Source organism: Pelobates fuscus, chromosome 4 (genome assembly GCF_036172605.1).
Source record: "Pelobates fuscus isolate aPelFus1 chromosome 4, aPelFus1.pri, whole genome shotgun sequence".
NCBI classification, from domain to species: Eukaryota; Metazoa; Chordata; class Amphibia; order Anura; family Pelobatidae; genus Pelobates; species Pelobates fuscus.
This window is the reverse complement of record NC_086320.1, coordinates 335,816,491-335,843,837: the sequence shown is the minus strand read 5'-3', so window position 1 is coordinate 335,843,837 and position 27,347 is coordinate 335,816,491. Positions and strand designations below refer to the sequence as shown.

The 27,347-nt window shown below is 40.2% G+C and overlaps 1 protein-coding gene across 1 annotated transcript in view; it reads right to left on the bottom strand.

The window, feature by feature from the left end:
• ASNS (asparagine synthetase (glutamine-hydrolyzing)) overlaps positions 1–26,951 on the bottom strand; it is a 58,652-nt gene extending 31,701 nt beyond the window's left edge. Inside the window, exons 1-4 of the mRNA XM_063450747.1 lie at positions 26,857–26,951; positions 25,670–25,931; positions 6,684–6,921; positions 5,580–5,765 (exon numbers count right to left, since the gene is read on the bottom strand). Coding sequence (XP_063306817.1) covers positions 5,580–5,765; positions 6,684–6,921; positions 25,670–25,918 — 673 coding nt within the window. The 5' untranslated portion in view covers positions 25,919–25,931; positions 26,857–26,951. The remainder of the gene's footprint in view (positions 1–5,579; positions 5,766–6,683; positions 6,922–25,669; positions 25,932–26,856) is intronic.
• Positions 26,952–27,347: the final 396 nt, after the last annotated feature.

Here is a 27,347-nt window from a genome sequence, read left to right as displayed (position 1 = left end):
AGTATGGCCTTTTTATCTGCCCATATGAATTGCATTAGAACCTTTTGTAATGTTTTGCAAAATGACTGTGGGAGGGGGATGGGGAGCAGTCTGAAAATATAGAGAATGTATGGGAGTATCGTCATATTTATTGTGTTTATTCGTCCGGCCCAAGACAAGGGTACTTGTTTCCATTTTAACAAATCACCCTTGCATTTCTGTATGAGAGGGTTATGATTGTATTTATATAAAGTGTGAGGAGTTTTGGTGAGGTTAATTCCCAGGTAGGTAATGTAGTTGTTGCGCCAGTCGAACCGATAGGTTGATTTGAGAGATGTCACTTGGTTAGATTTTAGGTTGATTGGTATGGCTGGGGTTTTGTTTGGTTTAGTTTATTATATGACAATTTGCCATATTCAGTCAATAGCAACAGAGCAGTTTTCAAGGAGGCCTCTGGGTCACTCAGGGTGAGGATTATGTCGTGAGCAAATAAGGAAATTCGGAAGTTGATATCATCTATGGGGGCACCCTTAATATCCTGATGGGAGCGTATCATCTGAGCTAGTGGTTTTAGGGTGAGAATAAAGAGTAAGGGGGAGAGTGGGCAGCCCTGTCAGTTGCCGTTTGAAATGTGGAAGGAGGAGGATAAAAACCCTGCCGTGAGGACACAAGCTAAAAGAGAATTATATAGTGCCATTATTCCCGTTATTCCCTGAATTGCAGCAGGAGGTAATCTGAATTTGTGTAGCACTTTAGTCATGTAGCTGGATGTTTGTTACGAACTCCTGGTGGAGCCTGCTAGCTAGCCTCCTGCCCAAGTACTCCTGCCCAGGTCCACATACAAAGACCCTGTTCGGGAGTTAAATCTCCTCAGCCTCCATTACCAGCTTTCCCTGGGTGCCCTTGGTTCTGCACTTTCCTTTAATTTGAATAGAACCGAACACCTGCTCCCTGGCGGCCATTTGCATTAAGAAACCCACGAATTGTCCTCAGAGGTACTTAGCCGCAATCGTTATGGAACTAAATTCGGCATGGGGACTTCGTGGGTTTCCGGTCACCTCAACGGGACTTAGCTGCGAATGTTATGAAACTGTTTTCGTCATGAGGTGACCGTGCGGCTCCCAGACAACTTGGTCCGGGGTTTTGGACGACTTTGAAATCCGCCAGGAGAGCGCTTATTGGAGAGAAGGTGCCTGAAACTAAGGGGAACAAACGCTATCTAAGAGCCAGGCGGATAACCCCATATTGTGGCCACAGGAGCTCCCGAAAGTTGACCGGCAAAAGCACCAAACGCCCTGGAACAGTTTGGGGCATAAGATCATGTGGGCGGCCGGTCAGAACTTTAACACAGTGACATTTCCCCTACACTGCATGAATCTGAGCGCTATTTGGAGAACTTGGGTGCTCAGATCAGGACTATCTTACAATATAATATTTGTAGGTGGTTCTCTATGTCTTACATGTGTTTTTATGTATTTTTAATATGTTATGTTTTTATGCACAGTAATGCTGATTAAGAAATCCATGGGCGTGCTGTGGGAGTGTTCTGGGCATGTTGTGGGAGTGTTATGGGCGTGTTTGACTGTATCCCTGATGTGTATAAAAGCAGGCCATCTGGCCAGAATAAATGATTCCCATAATACTCTTCATCAAGTCTAGGCTGATGTTTGGGTAGCTCAGAGCTTTAATCACTGCTTCACTTATAGTTTGGGAGAACTACAGAGGATATACTCAGTCGGAGTATAGGGGATCTGTTACATTGGTGGGAAGCGGCTGGATTTTTCTCCCAAATGGATATCCCAAACCAGGAAGAGCAGTGAAGGGTCCAGCAGCGTCCCTGTCTGCAGAGGAATTCAGGAGATGGGGTGAGCTAGCCCCCGGGCAGCATCCTCATATGAGGACAAACACTCCTTACCCTGGATGTTTGTCACAAACACATGGAGGAGCCTGCTAGCAAGCCTCCTGCCCAAGGTTTATTGACCACATACAAAGACCCTGTTCGGGAGTTAAATTTCCCCAGCCTCCATTACCAGCTTTCCCTGGGTGCCCCTGGTTTGGCACTTTCCCTTCATTCAAATGGAATAGAAGACTAACTCCCTGGCGGACGTTTGCGTGAAGAAACCCACAAATTGTCCTCAGCGGTACTTAGCCGCGATCGTTCTGGAACTGTTTTTGGCATGAGGTGACCACTTTGAAAACCGCCAGGAGAGGAGCACTTTTTGGAGGGAAGGTGCCTGAGACTAAGGGGAACAAACGCTACCTTAGAGCCAAGCGAAACACCCCGTATTGCGGCCACATGAGCGCCCGAAAATTGACCAGCAATGGCTGATGTTTGGGTAGCTCAGAGCTTTAATCACTGCTTCACTTGAGGCTTGGGAGAACTAAAGCGGATATACTTAGTCGGAGTATAGGGTATCCGTTACATGGAGATTATACAGTTACACATTTGCTACTGTCTTGGGGTTTATTACTTTTCCAAGTTCAGCAGAGTATAGGAAGGCAATTCTAAAGTTCATTTTGGCATTCTTTTAATTTGGAAGCTGGAGTGGCCCCTGCCCTGTCAAAAAAACTTGCATTTGATGCTGATGCAGAAGTATGCTGATTTAGAGCATTCCCATTCCCTTAGTTGGGATTATAGCAATGGGAGTCGAGAGTTTGTGTCTGGTGATGGGTTCGTTTTGTTTTCATGAGTGAGCTCTTCAAAAAAAATGTAGGTAACGTTGCAGTCTAATTTTGGGGGCATGACTGGTGTACTTAATGAGTAAGCCCTGCATGAAGGCCTTATGGGCTGGCCACATAGATTCTAGTGAGACTTCAGGTGTCTTTTTAAATTGGCCTATGTCAGTTTCTGTAGATTTGGGGACTAAATTTGTGTGTATGCGGAAGCTGTCAATCCTTGTATATGTATTATGTATGTGAGAGTGGAAAGAATAGTCCACCTCTGTGGGATGAAAGATTTGCTATGGGTCACAAAAATGATGTGAGTTTAGGATATGTGAGAGTTTTTGCAAGAGGGATTTCTGCTTCCGAGCAATCGGTATGCCCATCGCTTGTGTGGAGGAGGAGACTCTGTTATGGTCGAGGAGAAGTTGGTGTCTCCACCAATTATAGCATCACCAAATTTGTGTTACTCTATCAATGCAAAAAGGTTAGATAAAACCATTGTCCCGTTCTCGTGCGGACCACTTGACTAGGGTGTACGTGGCGTTATTTATATGACATTGCAGCAGGACGCCATCCTTCTTTATCCCTCTTTTTCTGAACCAGTGAGAATACCACCTGTTTACTAATTAAAATAGAAACCACTCTATTTTTTTGTTTTGAAGCACAAATGATAGTCGAGTGGGTGTAAAGGTGAATAAAATGTTGGTCTCACACCCTATTTAAAGTAGGTCTCTTGGTAAAATGCAATATGTGCATGTAATTTGTGCACTTCTGCCAGGGTTAGTCTGCGCTTGTGAGGGGAGTTTAGCCCTTTAGTGTTGAGTAATAGGATTTTCAGATTCTCCATTTTTAGTTACCAGATGCAAGGTCGCGTTCTCTCCAAGACCCAAAAAACATGTTGTGGATAACTCACTGTCCCTTGCCCCAATGTCCCCTTTGCCCTGCTCCACCAGACCTCCATTGGTCCCTCCTCCCTTGTCTCCACTATTCCCATCGCTCCAAAATCATCAAAGTTCATGGGCAGGTACAGAAGTCGGTGTCTCTGCATTATTGATATATTTGTGGACCTCTGCTGTGTGGTGGGGGAGTTTTGAGTCCTCTTATTCAATTGGTATTACCAAGGTGTGTGTTTAAGGTTTTTGGAGTTTGTGTAGGAGGTGTGGCCTTAAATGCTAGATGCAGACACCTCCTTCTCTGCCCTAACAGGCCCTGATACTTGTTTAGACATAGCCCTGTGCATAAAACTGAAAAACAAAAGATTAAACATAAAAATGCGTAACTATATACATATGACCGTTTAATTGAGTCCTGATCCCAGGACCAAAAGCACAACAGAAAAAAGATGTCAGCGTGTAACTGACCGTGGGGGTGAGAGGGGGGTGTTATTATTTTGTCCACTAAAAGGTAAATGGTGGATTTACACACTTAGTCCAACGCTTCTTCCCACCCCATATACCTGTAGTGTGGTGAAGTGTCTTCAAGCCTTTGGCACTGTCCCAAGTATTGTCCCTTTGAAGTCGCCACTTTCTGCCAATCTTGTGGTACCTTCCGCTGCGACTTGTGCAGATCCTTAGCTTCCACATCCTGGCTCAAGAGGCAGAGAAGTTTGCATCTATCTTCTGGTGTAGTGACAATCTTGTCCACTTCATTTTGCTTGATCAGAAGCTTTACTGGGAAGGCCCATTTGTAAGGGACTCCTTCTCTGCGTTGTATCTGGTTAATCAGAGCAAAGGCCATGCGTTTCAGCATGGTATGTGCTGATAGGTCTATGAAAAGCTTTAGATCAGCATGGCTTCCTGACAAGGCCCCTGAGGGCCGAGAGGCCTTCATGATGCTCTCTTTAGTGGCAAAGTAATGCACTTTCGGGATGACATCTCTGGGGACCATAGGAGGTAGGTGCTTTGGCAGGCGGTGAGTGCGGTCCAAGAGCAGGTCCCTGGAAGAGGTTCCCGAGAGTAGCTCCTGAAACATTTGCCTTACATAAGCAAACAAATATTATGTTGCTGTTTCCAATCTTCGTGATCTGCCACTTTGTCCTCAAGGGCCTGGAGCTTTTGATCTATGGCGGTGTAAGCGACCGCCAGCGTGTTGTGTGCTTCTATCAGCTCTTCTGCGGTCACCAATCGCTTGAACTTCAGCCTTAATATCCCTGGCTAGTTGATCAAAGTTGGCTTGCAGTGAGGTCTGGAATTCCCCTAGCATGCTGCAAACTGATTGATCTGTTGCCGGCGTCGGGTTTAGCATCGAGCATCGCTCACCTCTGAGCCTGCGGTTGGAGAAAAAGGGCTCTGGTTGCCATCTTGGGCCCTCTGTAGCGTTGGTGATATAGAGGAAACCCAGAGAGATGCTTTAAGCTTCATTTTTTTGCCAGATTTGGATGCCACGTGGGTGAGAAGGTTACCCTTCTCCAGGAGTGGTAATATCTCTGAAAGATGCTGTGTATCAGCTGTTGGCACCCCATCAGCCCGGGAGCTGCAGGTCAGCACGTCTGTTCACATCAAGGCTCAGGCCATGCCCCCAAAAAGTTTTTTTTTTTTTTTAAATCCAATCCGAAATTTTAACCATCTGTCCAGATTTCAGCTACCCGGCAACGTTCAGTCTTGCTGAAATCCCGACCAAACTCTGACTCTTTCAGAGGCCCTATTGCAAAATCCAAACACAGTTAAAATTGTGTGAACAATGTCTGGACTTTGCAGTCCGAATGCCCTCATATGAAATGCTATCGCCTCGATCAGTACGGGGTCATTCTGTCTTTTGTGAATAGACCTGTCAGTGTTATTTTTACCTAATATAGCTTTTAGTAGTTTATATTTTTTCTTATCGGTTCAAAAACGTATTGTAAAAGCACCAGAAGTCTTCCACTTAGTTTACAGAACCCTGCCTTTTTTGTAATGAGTCATAATACATAGAAGTGCGTAGACAAATAATTACATTACCTGATTGCAGTTTTCCAAGGGAGTCATACTCCGCATGCTTAGGTACTTGTTTGCAGCTGTGAAACTTTACGATTTCCACTGAAGCAACTTTTCCATTTAGTTTTAAATCAAAAATTTCACAATGACCCGGTAGAAATGGGTCAACCTCTGGACATGAGGTCATGGAATGTTTTAGGTTAATAAGACCTGGTATAAAAAAAAAAAAAGATATGTTGCATGATAATGTAATAAATTATGTAATAATGTAATATTATTTACAAACTTAAATCATGTATCTAATACAAGGGGCATGCTAAGCCTGCTTGCCAACCCCCTGCCCACAGACTATGGGCCCTGCAGGGAAACCTGTAATAGACAGACTGTTTCATGGAACTGTTTTGGGCATAGGACCATGTGCACGGTCGGTCAAAATTATGACTTCCATGAAAATTCCGAACTCCTGAACTGATCTGGGTGATTTTTGGATATGTTGGTCACCCAGATCTGAGCTATCAGGGGTGTAACTTTTGTGGAGTTTGTATGAGTTTTAAAGGTATTTTAGGGGTTTTGTAATATTGTATGTTTTTCTGTGCCTGGAGATAATTTTAGTTCAGTTCCTGACTCGAATATCTCTCCGGCATAGAGGAGGAGTTTATAACTTGTAATTAGTCCCCTCTCAGGTCCAGGGAGGGATTATCTTTTTTTGTGTGGGAGTGTCATTTGTTTCTTAATATTAAATGATAATATAATATATTAATATATATCGCCCTGTTCTCTTGCGTTGAGTGCAGCCCTTACTCTCTTTTTTACTTTAGGCAGCTTGACATATTATTCTAGGAGGGTGCCAGGGCACTCCTTGCACTATAACCACTACAGTGACCTGAAGTGGTTATGGTGCATGGCGTGTTCCTTTAACTACAGTACATCCAGGGAATAAATGATTACCCATCTCGGTCACAATCATTTTAACCACTGCAGAAGGATAAAAGCCCAAGTCAATACTGATGTTAAAACATTACTACAGGACAGGTAATAGAGCCGGTGCATTAAACAGCTTAGCTATCTTGCAAGTACAGTACCATTCTTACTTTCATCACTGACTCATGCGTTCATGTAACCTTGTACCTTTTGCTTCAGAGCAAACTGCCAAGAATCCATCATCTGTAAGGAGTTTAAAGAGTGGTCTGACACCATATGTATCACGTCCAATATAGACTTTTCTATTCGCTGTGTCCAGAAGAACAAAAGCAAACACACCGTCCAGTAAAGCTGTGGTTTTCTCAATTCCAAATTTATCAAAGAGATGAAGAATAACCTCACCGTCCACCAATGTTTGGTATTCAAATTCAAAATGCTTTTGTAACTGATAAAGAAAATAATAGTGAATTTTTCTTTTTAGGATAAAACTACTTTTATTATCATCATGAACTTTGAATTATCTTTTCAATTTCCTCTTAATACTGTAATATGGATGTTTTTTTTAACCATGAGTACAGGAGTGGGCAGAACGATCCCCCATAGACATTTTTAGGGAGTTAATGGGGCACAGATTTAACTGCTGTGTTAAGAGCACCTGTCACTTCTGAGGATTCATAATATTATGTTTATTTATTTTATATGTTTCTTTATTCATGTATTTAATATAATAAATTAAAAGAAAAGGCAGTATTTACACCTCTAGCGGCAGTCACTCAGACGGTCACTAGAGGTGCTTCTTAGTCCAGTGCTGCACAGTGTGAACGCTCCCTATAATAATGCATTAATTCATGGCATCTTTATGAGGAGCTGCATATTAGCGCAGCACAGCATTTTGCCACGCATGCGCAATAGCCTCCCAAAGCTCTCTTATGGGAGAGCATTGGATTGGCTGAGATCGTAACATATGATGATCTCAGCCATGGAGGCGGGGCAAGGTAAGGAGTGAGAAAAAAAGATGAGTACAAACACCTTTATATTGTGATTGGAATGACCTAAACAGCAACTTCAGTACCATAGTGTCAGCCATACATGTTTGTATTCCTGACCCTATAGTGTTCCTGTAACAAACATGCATTTGTATGATATGAAAAAAATCTCAGCTCCCTGTCAACCAATTGCTATAAGCTCTGCCCCTTGCACCAGGCAGTCGGTATAGAGAAAGTATGCAGAAAAAAAGGAGAAATAGAAAAAATGTTTCCACTTTTTTTCTCTTAATGTGCAATGTTTGCTTGGGTGTTGCCTTGTCTGAACTTTATGATATAATTTGCTACATTTGTAATATATATTAAAGAGAAAACAGAGCAATTTGTGAAAAAACAGTTAAAGGCACACTCTGGCCACCAATACTACTTTAATGCATTTGATAAGTTTTGGTCTCATTAATATGCTGTATTATTTTGCATGCGTAAATCTTTACAGCTTTTGCATACAATTAATACATGTTTTGCAGAATGTTGCACCATACATCTACCTCTTTAGCCACACCCCTTCACTCCAAAAAAAAAATACTTCCTTATAAAAAAAATATATGTACACAGCTCAGTCACTGAGAATACTGAATGATCTGAATTTTATGGCAAGACAGGAGGCTTCATATTAGCTTTATCTTTCTTTACTGAAACCTCCCAGCAGCAAAGAAATAGTTAACAGTAGTATAAAAATTCAACCAATCAGAGTGTATATCAGTACTATATGGCATTATGGAGCTCCTCCCAATTCATTTTCTTTGCTGCTTGCCTCCCAGGTGAGTCCATTCCAATTATTGTGCTATAATTTGTATGCCTTTAACACTATTTTGAGTGAACTTATATTATCTGATTTAATTTTTCCTTATTTCATTGTCTATTTATTTGACATATGTCCTTTGGTTCCTTATATACAGCAGGGACCTTTGTCCTTAGTTTATTTTTTATCTATTTTCCCACTGTTGGTTAGCCAGCATTAATCTTTAAAATCGCGGTGTCTTTAAAACCGCGATTTATTTATTTATTTATTAAGCTGATTTGCCTCCCAGCCGCGGTATTTTCTCTGTTTTTAACCGCGGCTGGTTTTTCTCACCCCGTTCAATTACTGCCGCGGACTCCATTTCCCAGGGGTCCGCGGCTCAACCTTTTCGCGCCTTTTCCCGGCTCCCCCCTTCCCGCGTCTGCATACTTACCAGACGCACTCCTTCCCGCCTTCTGTTATCCGCGGCCATCTTCTGCGCGGTCTGTTCGTCTCTGCGGCGCGCTTGCACCCTCTACCGCCGGATCCGGTAAGTACAAGGTTTATTTATTTATTTTTTTCTAGCACTTTTAAAGTGCCAATACCCTTTACAGTTTTTTCACTTAGGTTAATTTTCTCCTTACAGGTTGCGAATTAACAAGATACCAGCAATAATATTATTAATAAAGTGGCCTCTGTGGGTGACCCCCACCTTATAATTTACTCTGTATTTGAGTTTTCTTGTGGGTGACCCCCACTTCGACAAGCATTCAGGTGTCATAACACCGCCATTCAGGGGTGACCCCCCACGTTTAGTACTCAGGTATTTAAAGTGATACATCACTCCATATTAAAGACATAACCTGTCTAATTACTTTAGTGGTGAAATCCACCTACCATTATTACAGTGGTACAACCCACTTGTGTATGTTAGTGGTAACCCCACTATTTATTATTGTGCCGCCCTTACTCATTTATTGGGCTAATAACTTGGGTGACCCCCAATCTAAACTTGTAACTGTTGGGTGACCCCCATTTTACCTGATATTCCCTAATATTTGACTACTGGTTATATTTGTCCAAGACAACCATGTCTGATACTACCGAACCAGCAATCTCACAAGAACTTAGAGCCTGGCTGGTCTCTACTATTGCCGAGTCTATCCCCAAGGCGTTAGCAGCCTTCCAAGATAGGACTTCTACCGAAGTCAACCCCACCACTCGCTTGCCCTCTGATTCCGAGGACTCTCAGCCCTCAGACCAAGAAACCACACGCAAGCGCCCCTGGAAAGGGGATAGTAGGACTGCTGGCAAGGGCAAGGCTCCTGCCAAATCCCTGAAAATGTCTGTATCCCACTCCGCCCACGTAACCTCCGATCCCTTAGAGGGCTCTGCACTCCACACGGGCGATAGAGTTGAGGACTATTACCTTGGCTATTCCGATGAGGACCCCTCGGTGAATGCGCTAGGGGATACCCCATCGGAATTTGTCAAGGAGACCTTCCTTATTCCAAAAGACATTGACACTAAAACAACGCAGAAAGGAACCGACTCAGACATCCTCCTGGATGCTTCGGGTGCCCCCTTTTTTGATCCCAGAATCATCAGGCATCCACGATCAGCCGAATGGTCCCCACCGGACCACATCGCTAACTTCTGTAAAATGTGGTTACGCAAACCACTTGATAAAGAGATCAGGGCGAAACTCAGAGCCGAGTGCCATCGACCTACCATCCCAAATAAAGTAGCTCTCACACCAGAGTTCGACCCGTTACTTGTAACCTTCCTCACTAAGACGGGGAAGGACCCTCGTAAAGGAATTGAACAGGGCCTCAAGACAGCCCAAGATAAACTTTTGGACATATCTGGCCCAATTGTCCAAATCTTCATTCTGGCTGACGAAGCCTTAACCAGTGGGGAATTCGACCCCAATACTGTTAGAGAATGGGCCCAGAGAGCCTTATGCCTCCTGGGCAATGCAAATGTGGCTATGTCCACTGAGAGGCGCAGGGCGGCACTATACAAGCTAGATGCTAAACTAGCCGATCTGAGCTCCCGAGAACTGGGGCCAGAGGCCAATGGATTATTATTTGGAGACTCATTTATGAAGGATCTCTCCAAACATGTGGCTGTATTTACCACATTAAATAAGGCCCAATCATCCCTACGCAGGGTTTTTCGCTCCCAGTCAACCCATTTTTCTGGGAGAGCTGGACGTTTTAGAGGCCGAACGAACAGCAGAGCTGCCTTCACAGGCTACAGGCCTCGCCCAACAGAGAACTATTGGCAATCGGGTGAAAAATATTTTTATGTACTTTAAATGTATTTAATGTGTTGATAGAAATATTATAAGTTTTATTCGGATTGCTTCAAGAACACTGAAATTGAGAAGCCATACCTTGGCCTATAGAGTATTACAGACTTTCATTGTATAGGAATGGAGACCACATCTGGTTCACTTTAAGAGTGATGTTGAAGGGCTGTTTATAATAACCTTTGACCTAAGCTTTGCTAGCCAGTCTCCCTCTGTATTACCATGGCTCATATTTCTAAAGGCATCTATTCATTTACTATGCATATATAACTCCTTTGTGTAGCTTACCGCCAAAACTATAACGTATGGCTTTAATCATAGATTTCAAATGATGCTAAGTCACACCCCTTTTTCTAAGAGCCACTTATTTTAAAGTAAGGCAATCTTATGTATACTCCCCTCTGTAACTGAATTTTAAACCCATAAAACTGATTGTAGTTTAGAATTCGTGGCCAATACCTTTAACATCAAAAATGGATAACAACTGGAACATTGCTCTCTGTATTGGACAAAGACTGTTAAAGACATATGTTATTACCAGATGGATGATAATTGTTATGTTTGAATAAACATAAGTTAAACTGCAAGATACTTGATTCGATTGTTAAGAAAACTGATATGTGACAAACAAAGATTTCACGGAATGCCAATTTCCTACATTTAATGGTGGAGAATGCGGGCACCAACAGCAAACTTTTGATTTAAGCCTGAATTATGACTGCTACAAGCTACAAGAAGATTACAATAAGAAGACAAGAAACTCACTGAAGAAAAGTTGAAATTGTTCCCTGAAGAAAAAGCTTTAGTACCCGGCTTGAAACAGGAGAAACACAAGTGACTGATACAGCAGGATGGCATCCCAAAAATCCTTTATTTAAACATTCAGCTTTACTATGCGAAAATAGAGTTGCGCAGGGTGAAAAATCGTTTGAACGTGGAAATATGCTCAGTACTGACGGAAGAATATGACGATAATAATTGAGATGACAATCTGTATCCTTTTATCCATACTTTATTTATGAAGAAATAAATGTTATGACGAATTGCAGATCGAAGATGGCATTTCGGAGGATTCGCAAGAAATAACTACATATTCCAAAAAGTATTCTTCCATCAGATGATGCGCACACCTGTGGAAATCAAATACTTCAAGGGTATGTGTCTTTAACATGTCTGTAGAAGTTGCTCATATGTATATTGAAACAAATTGTATTAACTGTTAGTTAATTATGGATTGGCAGCAAAAGACTGCTGTCAAATGTAACAGGATCTGTCTATAAAAGAGTTAATCCTGAAAACGCTATTGTGTATTGAAATAGTTAGACAGATTAACTGGTATTGAGCAAAGCAATGTGGTTAAAAGGGAAAGAAAAAGTTGCATTACTGGCAAAAGGCTTTCTGGAAACTAAAGATTCTATAAAGGAATGGTGTCAACTTAAAAAGACCAGTAATTGTTATGTTCGAAACAAAAAAAAGAAATGTGTTGTTAAAAACAATTGAAAAATATATGTGTTGTTGCAAGGTCTAGTAATTTACCTAGCCCCTCGCTAAACTGTAAATCTCCTTAAAAGTGTTAAAAGAAGGAAATCGCCCCCCATGGCTCTCTTTTGAGAGTGCATTGGATGCAACATTTGTTGAAACAAAACCTCAGACTCTCGGCAGTTGTTGAAAGGATTAAGTAATGTCAAGGAAATTAAGATTTTAATTTAATGAAAGAAATGCTTAAGAATCAGACTGATCTGTTAAATAGAACCCATAAAACAATGTCTCACATGTCCAATATTAGACGTTGTTACTAATTTTGACAATTTGCAAAAATTGTTAGTCTGGGGAATGTTACAGATATTTGTGGAAAAATCTGAAAGATTTGGATTAAAGTAGAAGTTGTGTGAAAAGGGCAGAAGAGAAGAAAAGATATAGGAAAATTGGGAAATTGTGCAAGGAAAAGGGTCAGATGGATACTCTCAGATTAGCCAGATTGATTAAAAATGTGTCTAAATATGATGAGCAGAGAGGACCTTTTTACAATATGAGTGTTTTTGAAGGTGAAATGAATAAACGAAAATTTAGTGATGTGGTAGCCACCAGATGTCGTTTGATCTGGCTGCCAGTCTCATTAAGTGAATGGGTTAAAAATTAACTCATTGATGTGTTGGAGGATAAGGAATGTGAAAAGCCCAGAGTTTAGTTGCAGGAATTGTTTCCAAATATATTGCTAATGGTTGTACAGTGTGCAACTGGTTTGAATAGTTTTGAATTTTCTATTTTTGATTAATTTAAATGGAGAAAATTATGATATACATGTTTGTGCTAATTTAAGGAATAAGGCATGGAAGTTGATTACTGACACAAAACCGTCTACTATGTCTAAAGAGTAACATAGGCAGAGTGTTAGTGAATGTCTCTAGAATATCAGGGTAACCAAATGAGCTAGATTAAGAGATTTTGCTGCTATGGAAATTATGAAATCCTTGCAATTGTTAAAAAGGAAAAACACAGGAATAACTACAATGTTGCACAGACACACTTTTGTCTAGGGATACTTCAGCAGGACTGGCCCCTATTAAAAATGTGTCTAGTGAAGAAGGTAGAAGGAGAAATGAGGTTATTAATTGAATATGGTAATTTTAGAGTGAGGTTTAAGGAAAGACCACAAAATTAACAAAATTACCAGGGTAATAAAAACTATTTGGCCACACCCCAAGATAGATATTATAGGGTTTTATTAGAGTAATTCTATGGTATGCTATAATTGCAACCAATAAGGTCATGTTAGGAGATATTGTCCTAAATATGAAGAAAAAAAACTTACCCAGTGAAAGGGAAAGAAAATTGAATTTCCCAGACCATAAGAATCTACAGAGAGTGGCAGCTGTAAAAACAGAGCATACATCTTCAACCAACCCCCCCTCACATATCAAATTCATGTGAAGAGTGTATACTGATGTTAAATGCCATTGAAAGAAAGGTTGGAGGCAGTCACGGTTCAGCAAGTGAAATCTGCCTAAACCCACCAATAAATAGGGATGTGTAACCCCTAGCTATTATCAGATCTATCTTGCTGATAATGAAGTAAAGATGGTCAACCATATATTTATGGAAGACTAGAGGGAAATATAACAGAGTTTTATTAGAAACAGGAGCAGGAATGACTCTAATAAAACACGCTTGCCTTTAAAAATTTAAGCATATCAACAAATCCCTTCTAAGTTTTTAATGGAACACATGCACATGCAATTCCATCCACTCATAATGACGTTGAGTTTGAAGGAGGAAAAATCTTTTGGTGATTTATAGTTGCACCTCTCCTCCCACTGTACTATTATTATGGGAATGGATGTTATCAATGAAAAAAAGTTGTATGTGGATTTATTAAATTTGGTTTTATGGCAAGCTTTAGGTGAGAGCAAAACTGTTTGAGTGGTTAAACCTAATAATTTAAGATAGTTTAGTCATGATATAACTGTAAAACAGAGTGAAGTGTCACCTTCTATACAACAAGATGATGAGGTTGTACCATATCTTAAAGTAAAATCCCCCACAGTGTGCTCTAAGTCTAAACAAGATTGTGGGATAGTGAATTTGCAAGTTGTTATCGTAGTTCTAGACCCCCCCCTGCAGTTAAACAATATAAGATCCCAAAGAAAAAGAAGAAGGTGTGAATCAGGTGATAAAAGCATTAGTATCTCAAGGAGTGTTGAGAGTGGGTAATTCCAAATGTAAGTCACCATTTGGCTAATAATCAAGCCAATGGCACTTATGGTTTAATTGTAGACACGTATGTGGTGAATAAGTAAATCTCATCAGATATCATGGCGCAAATAGATGCTAATGTTAAGTACTTTCTGTATTGGATATAGTCAATGTGTTCTTTTCTATACCATTCAATCCAGATAGCTAGTATCGCTATGCTTTTACCTTTAAAAATCATCAATATCTGTTCCAGGTGTTGCTACAGGGCTTCCACGCCTCACCAGCTTACTTTCATAAAGCAATGGCTCAAGTATTGGAACCCCTGGGGTATGAGAATAAGATTTTGCAATATATTGATGATCTGTTAAGTTCAAACAGTAACAAGGGAAGAGCATGAGCAGATACTGTGTGATAATTGTCAAACACTGGCAGATAATGGGTTAAAACTGAACACATTCAAAGTGCAGATCTTGAAGGAAAGATTTACTTTCCTAGGAGTTAATATAGATCCAGAATGTAAAACGCCATGTACAGCAAGGGTTAAAGCATTGCAGCAATTGCCAAGGCCAATGACAGTGTATCATCTACAGAAATGTTTAAGCTTGATAAATGTTAGCAGAGAATTTATATATGATCTGGCAGGGATAGCAAAACCCTTATGCAATATGCTAAAATATAAAAGATAAGATCATCTGGACAGGGGAATTTGAAAAGAGTTAAATCTGTTAAAAGATGCTCTCACACAAGCGCCTGTGCTAGCTGCTCCCATTGAAACAGTACCATATATTATTCAATGTTATGCAGGTGTCTCTTCATTAATAGCAGTTTAATGCAAAGGTAGTATGAATCGTTATGAATACTGGGATATTTTTCTAAAATTATGTATCCAGTGGAAAGAGGAATGTTTTCCTGTGTAAAACAGCTCATGGCTGTATGATGGGCTTTAGAAGCAACACAACACAAGGCAGGATTTGGACAGATAAATTTACAAACCCCCCAAATATCTAAAACTGTTACAAAATTGTTCTGAGTTAGGAGTATATAGCCAGAGGGTAGCTCATTGAATATTGAAGTTACAAGATAAACCACCCAGGGTAGAAACCAGTAAAAGATATGCTATTCCTGATTTGATGTCAGAAGGAAATGGAATATAATCCAGATCTCCTTTTGAGAAGCAAACAATACAAGGGATTTCTAGTTTGTATGTGGAGGGACGAGATTTTATGTTGATGGATCACATCACACAGGTTATGCCATATATGACGATTAAACAAAAGAATTGCAAAGATAGACTGCCACGCCATATGTCTGCTCAGAAAGCGGAGTTAGAGTCTGTAAAGAAAGTTCTAGAAATAACAGTATATGACCCAGTGAATATAATCAGTGACAGCAGTTATGTAGTTAAAGCTTTAACACTTCCCCTCCCAATATGGAGAAAAGAGGAATGGTAGATTCTCAGGATAAAGCTTTAAAACATGCAGGTATTCTGGCAGATCTGTTTAATTAGGCAGAAAATAAAGGTTTAACTTGTTGTGAAACAGACTTGTAGATCAGGAATCAAAGGAAACTTTGTATGAGGAGTTGTAATACTTGAAAAATGTAATGAGTGCAACTGTTAGTAAAAGACAAATAACAAATACCCTATAAGATCAGATAGAGAATGGAAGATGTAGCTTTCAGTATAAAAAGAATGGATCTAGATACTGAAACTGGCATGTACAGGGTTAAACACAATGAAACACAAACATTTGTACCTAGTGGCTTATTACAAGGGCTGATTGTATTCAATCATCGCACACAGGGCATTTGGGTACAGGACAACTGTTTAAGGTCCTGCAAAATAAATTGTATCATCCTAATTTAAAACAAAAAGTGTATAAATATGTTGCAGAAGTGTCTCATATGTGCTCAATTTAATCCAAGACCTAAATACTAGAAACCAAAATTGCAGAGAGTTCCTTTGGCAAAAATACCATGGTACTCTATATAAATTAATTTCTAAATTAAAATAAATAAAATAAAATAGAAATAAAAATGCTTTAAGATAAGAGTAATTGGTTAACATATTTACCAGGAGTATTAATGTATATTCCTGCAAATCCAAACTCAAGTGTCACCTCATGAGTTAGTGACATGTAGAACTATGTAATCACTTTCCCTAATGAACCTTTTGTTCCAAGTACATTCAAAGTTACAGCAGAACATGCTGAATAGTTGAAAGTATTACAGGAACATCTATTGTTAGATTTGAAGTTTGCTACTTCAAATGTCGTCCCTTATGGTAAACTATGTGTTAAAGTTGTACAGCGCTACGGAATCTGATGGCGATATATAAATAAATTAAATAAATATAAAGAAGTAACACAGGGAAATTATGCAGATATTTTTATGCCAGGTTACAAGGCAATGGTAAAATCCTTTAAAACACCAGGTCTATGAAAAGCAAGTTGGGAAGGTCCTTATGGTCCTTATGTTGGTCTAAGAATAAAAATTAGGACAAACTGTGTTACAGGGTTAAAAAGCAAACATTGGTACAAAATGTAATAAATCAATTCTTGTGCTTAGTGATCAATGTAAAATAAATGTACTAAGGTATAAGAAATGTACTAAGGTATAAGAAATTTACTAATGTATAAGACATTTACTAATGTATAAGAATAGTAAACTGCCATCTGTTTTTCATTACAGAACTAATACTGTTTTACATGGACAAAAACCTGTATGATTTTAAATAAAAGGACAAATTGTTTGGACTTTCAAAGGACATTATGGACTTTCAAAGAGACTGTGCTTGTGGATTCGATTGGAGAGGACAGTATTTCATGGACTTAATCAAACCGATTGTGTTTTCTGGTTAATGTAAACTGTATACAATTGCACAGCATAATAACTATGATACCGTTATTATTAATGTTAGGTAAAATCAATGCCCAAGGTAAATTAATGAATTAGTGAAAAATGTAAAGGTAATTGTAACAAGAATTTTGTTCTTAGGAGTTCAGAAATGAAAGGGTTAAAATGTCTTGCTTCTCCCTCTTGGAGTGTAAAAGGCAATACAGACAACTGGAAATGGCTGTGTTAAAAGGCCTTTCCTTGTAAACTGATACTTAGATCAATATCAGAAAACAAAATTAAAATCCCATAAATAATTGGTATAAGTAAATTATGATGCATTATATTTACATAAAAGCATCACAGAGGGGCTTGAAAAATATTTTTATGTACTTTAAATGTATTTAATGTGTTGATAGAAATATTATAAGTTTTATTCGGATTGCTTCAAGAACACTGAAATTGAGAAGCCATACCTTGGCCTATAGAGTATTACAGACTTTCATTGTATAGGAATGGAGACCACATCTGGTTCACTTTAAGAGTGATGTTGAAGGGCTGTTTATAATAACCTTTGACCTAAGCTTTGCTAGCCAGTCTCCCTCTGTATTATCATGGCTCATATTTCTAAAGGCATCTATTCATTTACTATGCATATATAACTCCTTTGTGTAGCTTACCGCCAAAACTATAACGTATGGCTTTAATCATAGATTTCAAATGATGCTAAGTCACACCCCTTTTTCTAAGATAGCCACTTATTTTAAAGTAAGGCAATCTTATGTATACTCCCCTCTGTAACTGAATTTTAAACCCATAAAACTGATTGTAGTTTAGAATTCGTGGCCAATACCTTTAACATCAAAAATGGATAACAACTGGAACATTGCTCTCTGTATTGGACAAAGACTGTTAAAGACATATGTTATTACCAGATGGATGATAATTGTTATGTTTGAATAAACATAAGTTAAACTGCAAGATACTTGATTCGATTGTTAAGAAAACTGATATGTGACAAACAAAGATTTCATGGAATGCCAATTTCCTACATCGGGACAACCCCGACCATATCACAGACAGTTATTCAATAACAGAGGATCCATCCGGGGACGTGGTTCTGCCTCCCTACGCGGGCGAACTGCTCAAGATAATCAACCTTCCTTTTTTAAACACACCTATTGCAGGCAGACTAACCCTTTTTTCCCACAGTGGGAGTTACTGTCACAAGACCTATGGGTCCTACACACAGTCCAAGGGTTCACTATAGACTTTCTCAACACTCCCTTCCAGGACACACCTCCTACACCTCTACTGATGTCCACATCAGACAATCTGACACTGCAAACAGAATTGCACAAACTCTTACAGAAAGGGGCGATAGAGAAATCCCCCTTTCCTCAAACATTTATCAGCAACATATTTCTAGTCCACAAAAAAACTGGAGACCTGCGCCCAATCATCAATTTGAAGGATCTGAACCGATCCGTCAGGTACCGTCAATTCAAGATGGAAGGCATCCATCTTCTCAGGGACCTCCTTTGCGTGGGAGATTGGTTCTCCAGATTAGATCTCAAAGACGCATATCTCACAGTCCCTATTGCTCGCAATCACCGAGCCTTCCTCCAATTTCTCTGGCAGGACGAAATCTGGCAATTTACATGCCTCCCGTTCGGCCTTTGCTCCGCACCATGGTGTTTCCCCAAACTGATGAAACCAGTAATGGCGCTACTCCGATCTCAAGGGATTCGGTCCATCATATATTTGGACGACATCCTGATAATGGCCCAGGATCCACACCTCTTGCACAAACACACGAATATGACGACAGCCTTGCTCCAGAACCTAGGGTTTGTGATCAATTTTCAAAAATCGTCCCTCGAACCTTCTCAAAAGGTCCAATTCCTCGGATTCCTAATAGACTCCGTACAAGCGATCCTACAACTCCCCTCCACAAAGGTAAAATCTATAAAGAAAGAAATTCGCAAACTACTGTCAGCCCGCCAGATTCGCCTACGCGATCTGGCCCATACCATAGGCCTATTGTCCGCCTCTATCCAGGCCATTTACCCGGGACCCTTACACTACCGAGCCATGCAACGGCTCAAAACACACTATCTACACTGCTCCACTTCCTATGATCAGTACATTTCCCTGACAGACGAAGTTCGCATAGAACTCCACTGGTGGCTTCACAACATGGAAGCCTGGAATGGCAATGCCATTTTCGGATCGCAACCGGATTTCATTCTGGAATCCGATGCCAGCCTCCTGGGATGGGGCGCCACGTGCGCCGACAAGTCTACCGGGGGCCTATGGTCCCCCTCAGAACGAGACCTACACATCAATTGCCTAGAATTGATTGCAGGATCTTTTGCGATTCGCAGCTTCGCAAAAGATTGTTTCAATTGTTCACTAGTACTGCGCATGGACAACGTCTCTGCAGTGCATTATGTGAATCGGCTAGGAGGTTCCCGGTCCAAACTACTATCAGACCTTACCAAGGATCTCTATCAGTTCTGCCTAGAACGGAATTTATCCATCAAGGCGGAATACCTTCCAGGCACGGACAACTTAGTCGCAGACTGGTTCTCTCGCCATTGGAGAGATGTGAGCGACTGGCAACTGGACTCCCGCTTGTTCTACCAAATTCTCTGTCTTCGCGGGCCTCTTACTCTGGACTTGTTCGCATCACGACTGAATCGCCAGACCGAAGCCTTTATCAGCTGGCTTCCAGACCCCCAATCCTAGGCAGTCGATGCCTTTCTACACCCTTGGCCGGAGACAGGAGCCTATGCGTTCCCGCCTTTCTCCATGATCCAACGCACCCTCTACCGGGTCAAAGCCCTAGTAGTGACAATAGTCATTGTCACCCCGTTATGGAGAGCCCAGACTTGGTTCCCAACCCTGTTAGAAATGTCAGCGAATTGTCCGATCCTACTACCCCGGTCCCCCGACATTCTCACGAACCCAGCGGGACATTGTCACCCTCTCGCCCTCCAAGGACGGCTCCAACTTGTAGCCTGGACCGTTTCAGGGGATCCTGGAATGTCTCAGGACTTTCGGAGACAGCTCAGGCGCTCCTATGGGACTCCTGGGCCCCAGGCACTAGACGAGCTTATCTCACTGCATGGCGAGCATGGGCCGGCTGGTGTCTGGAAAGGGACACCGATCCCTTTTCAGCTCCTTTGACAATTATCCTTAATTTCCTGTCTACCTTATTCGATCAAGGCAAGTCCTATAGATCAATTAATGTCTTTAGATCAGCCATATCCGCGGCTCACAATCCTATTGAAAACGCATCAATAGGAAAACACCCCTCAGTCTGTAGACTATTACGTGGGATCAGGCTAGCCAGACCCCCTCTCCCCAAATACTCCAATTTCTGGGATGTCGCACAGGTATTTTCCTTCTTAGAATCTTGGCCCTCTAATGAGAACTTGACCTTACGTCAACTCTCTGCCAAACTAGCCTTACTCCTATGCTTAGTATCCCTCCGCAGGGTCTCCGACATTAGAGCTTTCGACTTCCATGCTATAGTTTTCTCGCCGGAAGGCGTTACCTTCCGCATTACTAGGCGAACTAAGACCAACTCTGCCTCTGTATTCTACCCCTACTTTCCCAGTAGACAGTCACTCTGTGTGGCGCTCTGCTTAAAGCACTATATAGCTGCCACAACCACTCTACGCCCCCCTACAGGACCCCTTCTAGTGTTCTATGTCAAGCCACATAAACCAGTATCCAACCCCACAATTGCACGGTGGATCAGATGGATACTAACCCAAGCTAACATCGACCCCTCCTTTGGGGCGCACTCAGTCAGAGGAGCAGCCGCATCCTCAGCCTTTCATGCAGGTAGCTCTCTCTCAGACATCTTATCGTCGGCAGACTGGTCCAGAGAATCCACTTTTCGGACATTCTACTTCAAACCTAGGCCACACGCCGCATTGTCCATTATACAAGAGCGTTAAAACAGCAAATATGAAGCCTCCTGTCTTGCCATAAAATTAGGGATTATTCTAGCCCTAGTGACTGAATAATCTAAATTTTATAAACGACAGGAGGCGAATATTTTCCCACCCTTCTCTCCAGCACAAGTTCGACCCACCCTGAGGTAAGTTACTATCTCCTCCTAATCGAGATGTCTCACACACATCCATTCATCATCTGTCAACCGTCAGGTTTACATTTCACCATTCCAACATTAAATTCATATACGTCACAACATTGCTAGGAAATGCATTGAAATTATCTGTCAATATCTACGTTACGTGCTAAATCTGCAATCAACTAGTATGAGAACCTATACTCTCACGATTTTCTTTTTTCCTCCTTTAGTGGGAAGAATCCTTCCGCTTACTTGTAACATATGGTTTCACCAACCCATTCAAGGTTTACATGGTTGAATGCATCAGGACCACAACTTAGTCCACAGCTCCAGTTTCAAGTTTCAGTTTCCAGTTTACATGGTTGATACTCAATACTGTCGGCTACAGCAAGAAAGAGGAATTGGGAGGAGCTCCATAATGCCATATAGTACTGATATACACTCTGATTGGTTGAATTTTTATACTACTGTTAACTATTTCTTTGCTGCTGGGAGGTTTCAGTAAAGAAAGATAAAGCTAATATTCGCCTCCTGTCGTTAATAAAATTTAGATTATTCAGTCACTAGGGCTAGAATAATCCCTAATTACAGAACAACCTGCATTAGAAGGAGAGAAACATAGAAACATAGAAACATAGAATGTGACGGCAGATAAGAACCATTCGGCCCATCTAGTCTGCCCAGTTTTCTAAATACTTTCATTAGTCCCTGGCCTTATCTTATAGTTAGGATAGCCTTATGCCTATCCCACGCATGTTTAAACTCCTTTACTGTGTTAACCTCTACCACTTCAGCTGGAAGGATATTCCATGCATCCACTACCCTCTCAGTAAAGTAATACTTCCTGATATTATTTTTAAACCTTTGTCCCTCTAATTTAAGACTATGTCCTCTTGTTGTGGTAGTTTGTCTTCTTTTAAATATAGTCTCCTCCTTTACTGTGTTGATTCTCTTTATGTATTTAAATGTTTCTATCATATCCCCCCTGTCTCGTCTTTCCTCCATGCTATACATGTTAAGATCCTTTAACCTTTCCTGGTAAGTTTTATCCTGCAATCCATGAACCAGTTTAGTAGCCCTTCTTTGAACTCTCTCTAAGGTATCAATATCCTTCTGAAGATAGGGTCTCCAGTACTGTGTACAGTACTCCAAGTGAGGTCTCACCAGTGTTCTGTACAATGGCATGAGCACTTCCCTCTTTCTACTGCTAATACCTCTCCCTATACAACCAAGCATTCTGCTAGCATTTCCTGCTGCTCTATTACATTGTCTGCCTACCTTTAAGTCATCAGAAATAATCACCCCTAAATCCCTTTCCTCAGATGTTGAGGTTAGGACTCTATCAAATATGCTGTACTCTGCCCTTGGGTTTTTACGTCCAAGATGCATTATCTTGCACTTATCCACATTAAATGTCAGTTGCCACAACTCTGACCATTTTTCTAGTTTACCTAAATCATTTTCCATTTGGCTTATCCCTCCTGGAACATCAACCCTGTTACATATCTTAGTATCATCCGCAAAAAGACACACCTTACCATCAAGACCTTCTGCAATATCACTAATAAAAATATTAAAGAGAATGGGTCCAAGTACAGATCCCTGAGGTACCCCACTGGTGACAAGCCCAAGCTTCGAATATACTCCATTGACTACAACCCTCTGTTGCCTGTCACTCAGCCACTGCCTTACCCATTCAACAATATTGGAATTCAAACTCAAAGATTCTAGTTTGTTGATAAGCCTTCCATGTGCAACAGTGTCAAAAGCCTTACTGAAATCGAGGTAAGCAATGTCTACTGCACCACCCTGATCTATAATTTTAGTTACCCAATCAAAAAAAATCAATAAGATTAGTTTGGCATGATCTCCCTGAAGCAACCCCATGTTGTCTCTGATCTTGAAATCCATGTGTTTTTAGATGTTCAACAATCCTATCCTTTAAGAGGACACCCAGGGAGACATAGAGTTAGGTTATCACTATATGTGTGCAGTTTCTCTGACTGTCTACAAGCAGGTTGTAAATTAAAAGCAGCTCACTCAGTTCTGTTGGGGCTAAGAAGGTGTGCATACTTTTGATAAGGAAGTCTTTCTGGCATTTTCTGCGAATTCTGCAAAATATGTTTTGTTTTGTTTTGTTTTGTTTTGCTTTGAGCAAAAACTCTATAGATTTGAGCATGGAAAAAAAATCAGCTAAAATCTAGTTGTATTGGTGCCCGGAGTGTCCCTTTAACACAAGTTATAGGTGATTTCCAATGTATGTTTCATAGGTGTTAATCACAGAGAAGTGACAGTCCCTCTTTAAATGATAACACTACGGTAAACAGGAACTACAGCTAGGCTTTGCCTTGCAAAACGAAAACACTCCACAGCCACAAGTTAACCAGATCTCATTATTTAATTAAAAGAGGAACCAGAAATTACTCCTGTGACATGTGGGAGGTGGATATAGGAGAATAGGGGTGGCAAGCTTATACCTACAGCAGCAACTTTAAATTGTTGCAGTTATAAGCCACTCACAGCAAGAAGCGTTACAGGGTACTCTCTGAACAGGAATCTTTGTGCTTGAAGTGAAAATAGCATGATGGTCAGCAAAATATATTAACATCTAGGATTAAAGTTAAATCATAGCTTATAGTTTATGGGGCTAGCAGAGAAACAAATGATGGTATTTCAAAATGATTAACTCAATAAACCTTTAATATGGCAACCGTTCAAACCACATTGCAAAGGATATAAACATTGAAAGATTAAAAGTACAAATATTTAGAACCAATGTTTTAATTGTATTTTATTATATTGATTTAAATTTAAATTGGGGCTTATTTCCAATGTTGCCTTTACATGGTTATTTACTCAAGTGGGAAGAATTGTCAAGAATTAAAAGTGAATAGAACGTGAATTTATAGTTAGTTATACATCCATGTTGGCTAGTATGGTCTAAAATCCAGTTTGAATTTCTGACAATTAGGTTTTACCAACAAGTCTCTGAATGCTAAAATAGATAGCTCTTACATTAACAAGTAGCAGTTGCTTCTAAACTAGAACATTTTACCAAATGCGACTTATAATTCCCATCTGACAGAAGAGTTTCACAGCTCTCTCAGAGAATAACGGGAGGTGATAATTGCTACTTACCAACATGTTCCCATTCTAAATGCAAAATGTTACCAGCTGCTGTTATCCAACAAAATATAAAAATATATCCCCCAAAAATATAAAATCTGCCTCACCTAGACACAAAGTGAAAATTCCAAGTTAAAGGGTTACTCCAACGTCCATTATCACTTCTGATTTTTTAAATGCCCGTGAATCAATGAATCTGCCTGTGCAGCATTTCAGATTGTAAAACTGTGCAATCAGAATTATTAGCACCTTTAAGCTGGGGGCTAGTTACACACTCTTACAGGAGCTGTTCCGGGCTGCTTAGTGTCAATTGGGTGCATATTTTACACCTGTTGTCAACATGCATTGCATCCTAGTGACAGACCTCTCTAACTGCCTGCAGTCCTCCCACCCCCGTTTCCCTTCCTTTCAGGTTTTTTAGACTCCCTCCTTGCGCCCTCTCCACTTGGCGGTTCAGAGCTCTTGCATGCGCTCTAGACTGACTAAATTATCAAATCAAAGGCCTCTTGGTCCAAGCCTTTGATTGGACCACACTTCAGCTGCTATGAAGTCGGGTGGGGGGCGGGGGGGGGGGGAGGGGGTGGAAAGCAGCACCAAGAACTTCGTACAGCGCTGTATTTTACATAACAAAAAATTATTTTATAAGTTTCCAGATTTCTACCAGAATGCTGTTGACACAAATTTACCACAAATTGGCATACCTGTTCATCCAGTACAGCCTAATAACAACTAAGTTTACCCCTAAATCCTCAATATGATGTTGGTCTGTTTATTGTGTGCTTTATCTACTATATTGTGATTTACTCTGTTTGGCCTAACCTTGCTATTTGATAACCCTGACCCCTGTACCTGGATATTTTTTCAGTTATTGTGTGTTTCTGGCTCACTTGATTATAGCTTCTTCTTGATCATAATTTCATATTATACACTCAGAATAAGTTGAGCCTGACTATTCTAAAGATTAGTCATTCGCTCTCCATTTTCCTGTTTTTTTGCATATTCTAACCTACTACGGGAATGTTGGATCAATTTTTTATTCTGACAAGTTAGAAATGTTAATAGTGGTAGAAAGCTAAAAATGGACCTGGAGGTGGGAACATTATCTATTGGCCACAAATTTCCACTGTCTTTTAGTAATAACACCGGCTTAGAGCTACATTACAAATGAGTCCTTGTTGGCCATTATTAAAGCCATGCTACAGTGTATTCCTAAATTGTATGCCAATATATCCGACATTGCAAAATAATCCAAATATCTGCTTACCCAAAAAATGAATGTGGCCTATAAACATGAATTCTACATTCTTCAGATTTATAGAAACTAAAGTGTTACACTTTGTGAAAAATAACTGTTACCTGCTTGTAATTATAAATTTCACCATTATAACAGAGCCACAAATAAGGGAATTTCTTGACACGGAGAGGCTGCATGCCATATAATTGATCTACGATTGCTAATCGATGGAATCCAAAGCAGCAATTGGTAAACCCATTGACATTTTCAAATCGAAATGCGTCAGGTCCCCGGTGGGCAATTTTCATAGCACTGAGACATTGAACAGAAAGGCACTCATCGCTGCCAAACAGGGCCCAGATACCACACATCTTGAAACTCAATCTGTTATAAGAAACGTTAAAAAAAATATATATTAAAAAAAAATGTTACGCGTAGTTATTATTATACTATATTAAAATGTAATGTATGCACAATATTAAAACCAGATTTATTAAGGAAAAATTGGATCCATCTTTATTTATACCATTTGCCATAGAAATCAATTTCTTTTGATTGATCCAATATTAGCATTTTCCCCAGAATGGCTATAGTTCTAATTTCACTTAAAGGGACACCCTATGCAACATAACCAATACAGTTCACACTGCTGGACTTGAGTGATTTTGTGCTGTCCATCAATTTAATGTCAAACCATTCAGGAATAATGTGGTATAACCCATGGCACTTTGTGTAGCCAGGAGACTGCCCTGTCCCCAGCCATAAAGATGGCACTTCCACATGATCAATGCCAATTTCACCCAACCTGGATTGTGGGGATATAATACAATAAATACAATACACAATACGTACAGCTGTCTGGCTAAAACCAGGTAGTTTGTAATAACAGAGTAGGGAAGGCTGATATAGTCACTTTATTGGGGTGACAACGGTATCAACTGTTTTGCTTTAAGAGAAAAAAACATTGTATTCAGGCATCCATATGTCACCTGGTTGTTTTTTGCACTAAACAACTCCCTTACTACTTAATTTGATTGCTTTCAATACTTAATACCAACAAATTGTATGTATTTAAGGCTGCTGAAGAATTATGTCAGTTATTCCTGTTAACAACATACGTGTGTGTGTGTGTTTGTCTGTGTGTTTAGGAGGCATCAGATACTCGTGGTCATTCAAATTATATAAAATAATTAGCTCAAATTCTCAGTGTTCTAAGCTCTAGCATATAGAATAAAATGTGTAGATCAAAACAGATATTTTAAAAAACAACTATGAAACCAACTAGAGAAAAATGTGACTTTTGAATTACCAGCAATGTGCGGACAAGCAACCACGAGCAAACCAGACAGCTGCAGCTTGCTCTCTCCAACACTGAACGAGCAGGCAAAGCATCAAATCAATCTCAAATGCATTTGTAAGCATGTTTCTCATTGCCTGCTTTGCACAGCTCCTGGTTGGACAGCATAACGACCTCCTTTCATTGGTGCAGGCTTTGTTCAGTTTCATTTTTTGCTCTGCACCGGTTCATTGTGGAACACAGACACAATGCTATGTCTTCTATCTTACACCAGTGATCACTGATATTTTTTTCAAATGCCACAGGGTTCTACGGGGATGTACAGACAAGGCAACTGATTTATCCTTACAGCATGAATCCATCATTGGTAAATTAGTCAGAGGAACCAAAGCCAAATTAATGCACAAACAGAGTTATTCATTAAAGTGTGAGCTTCTGGGAATTTCACATTTTAGACCAAAAATGCCAAAATGAAAAAAAGAAATCCAGGTTTCTCTATTAAC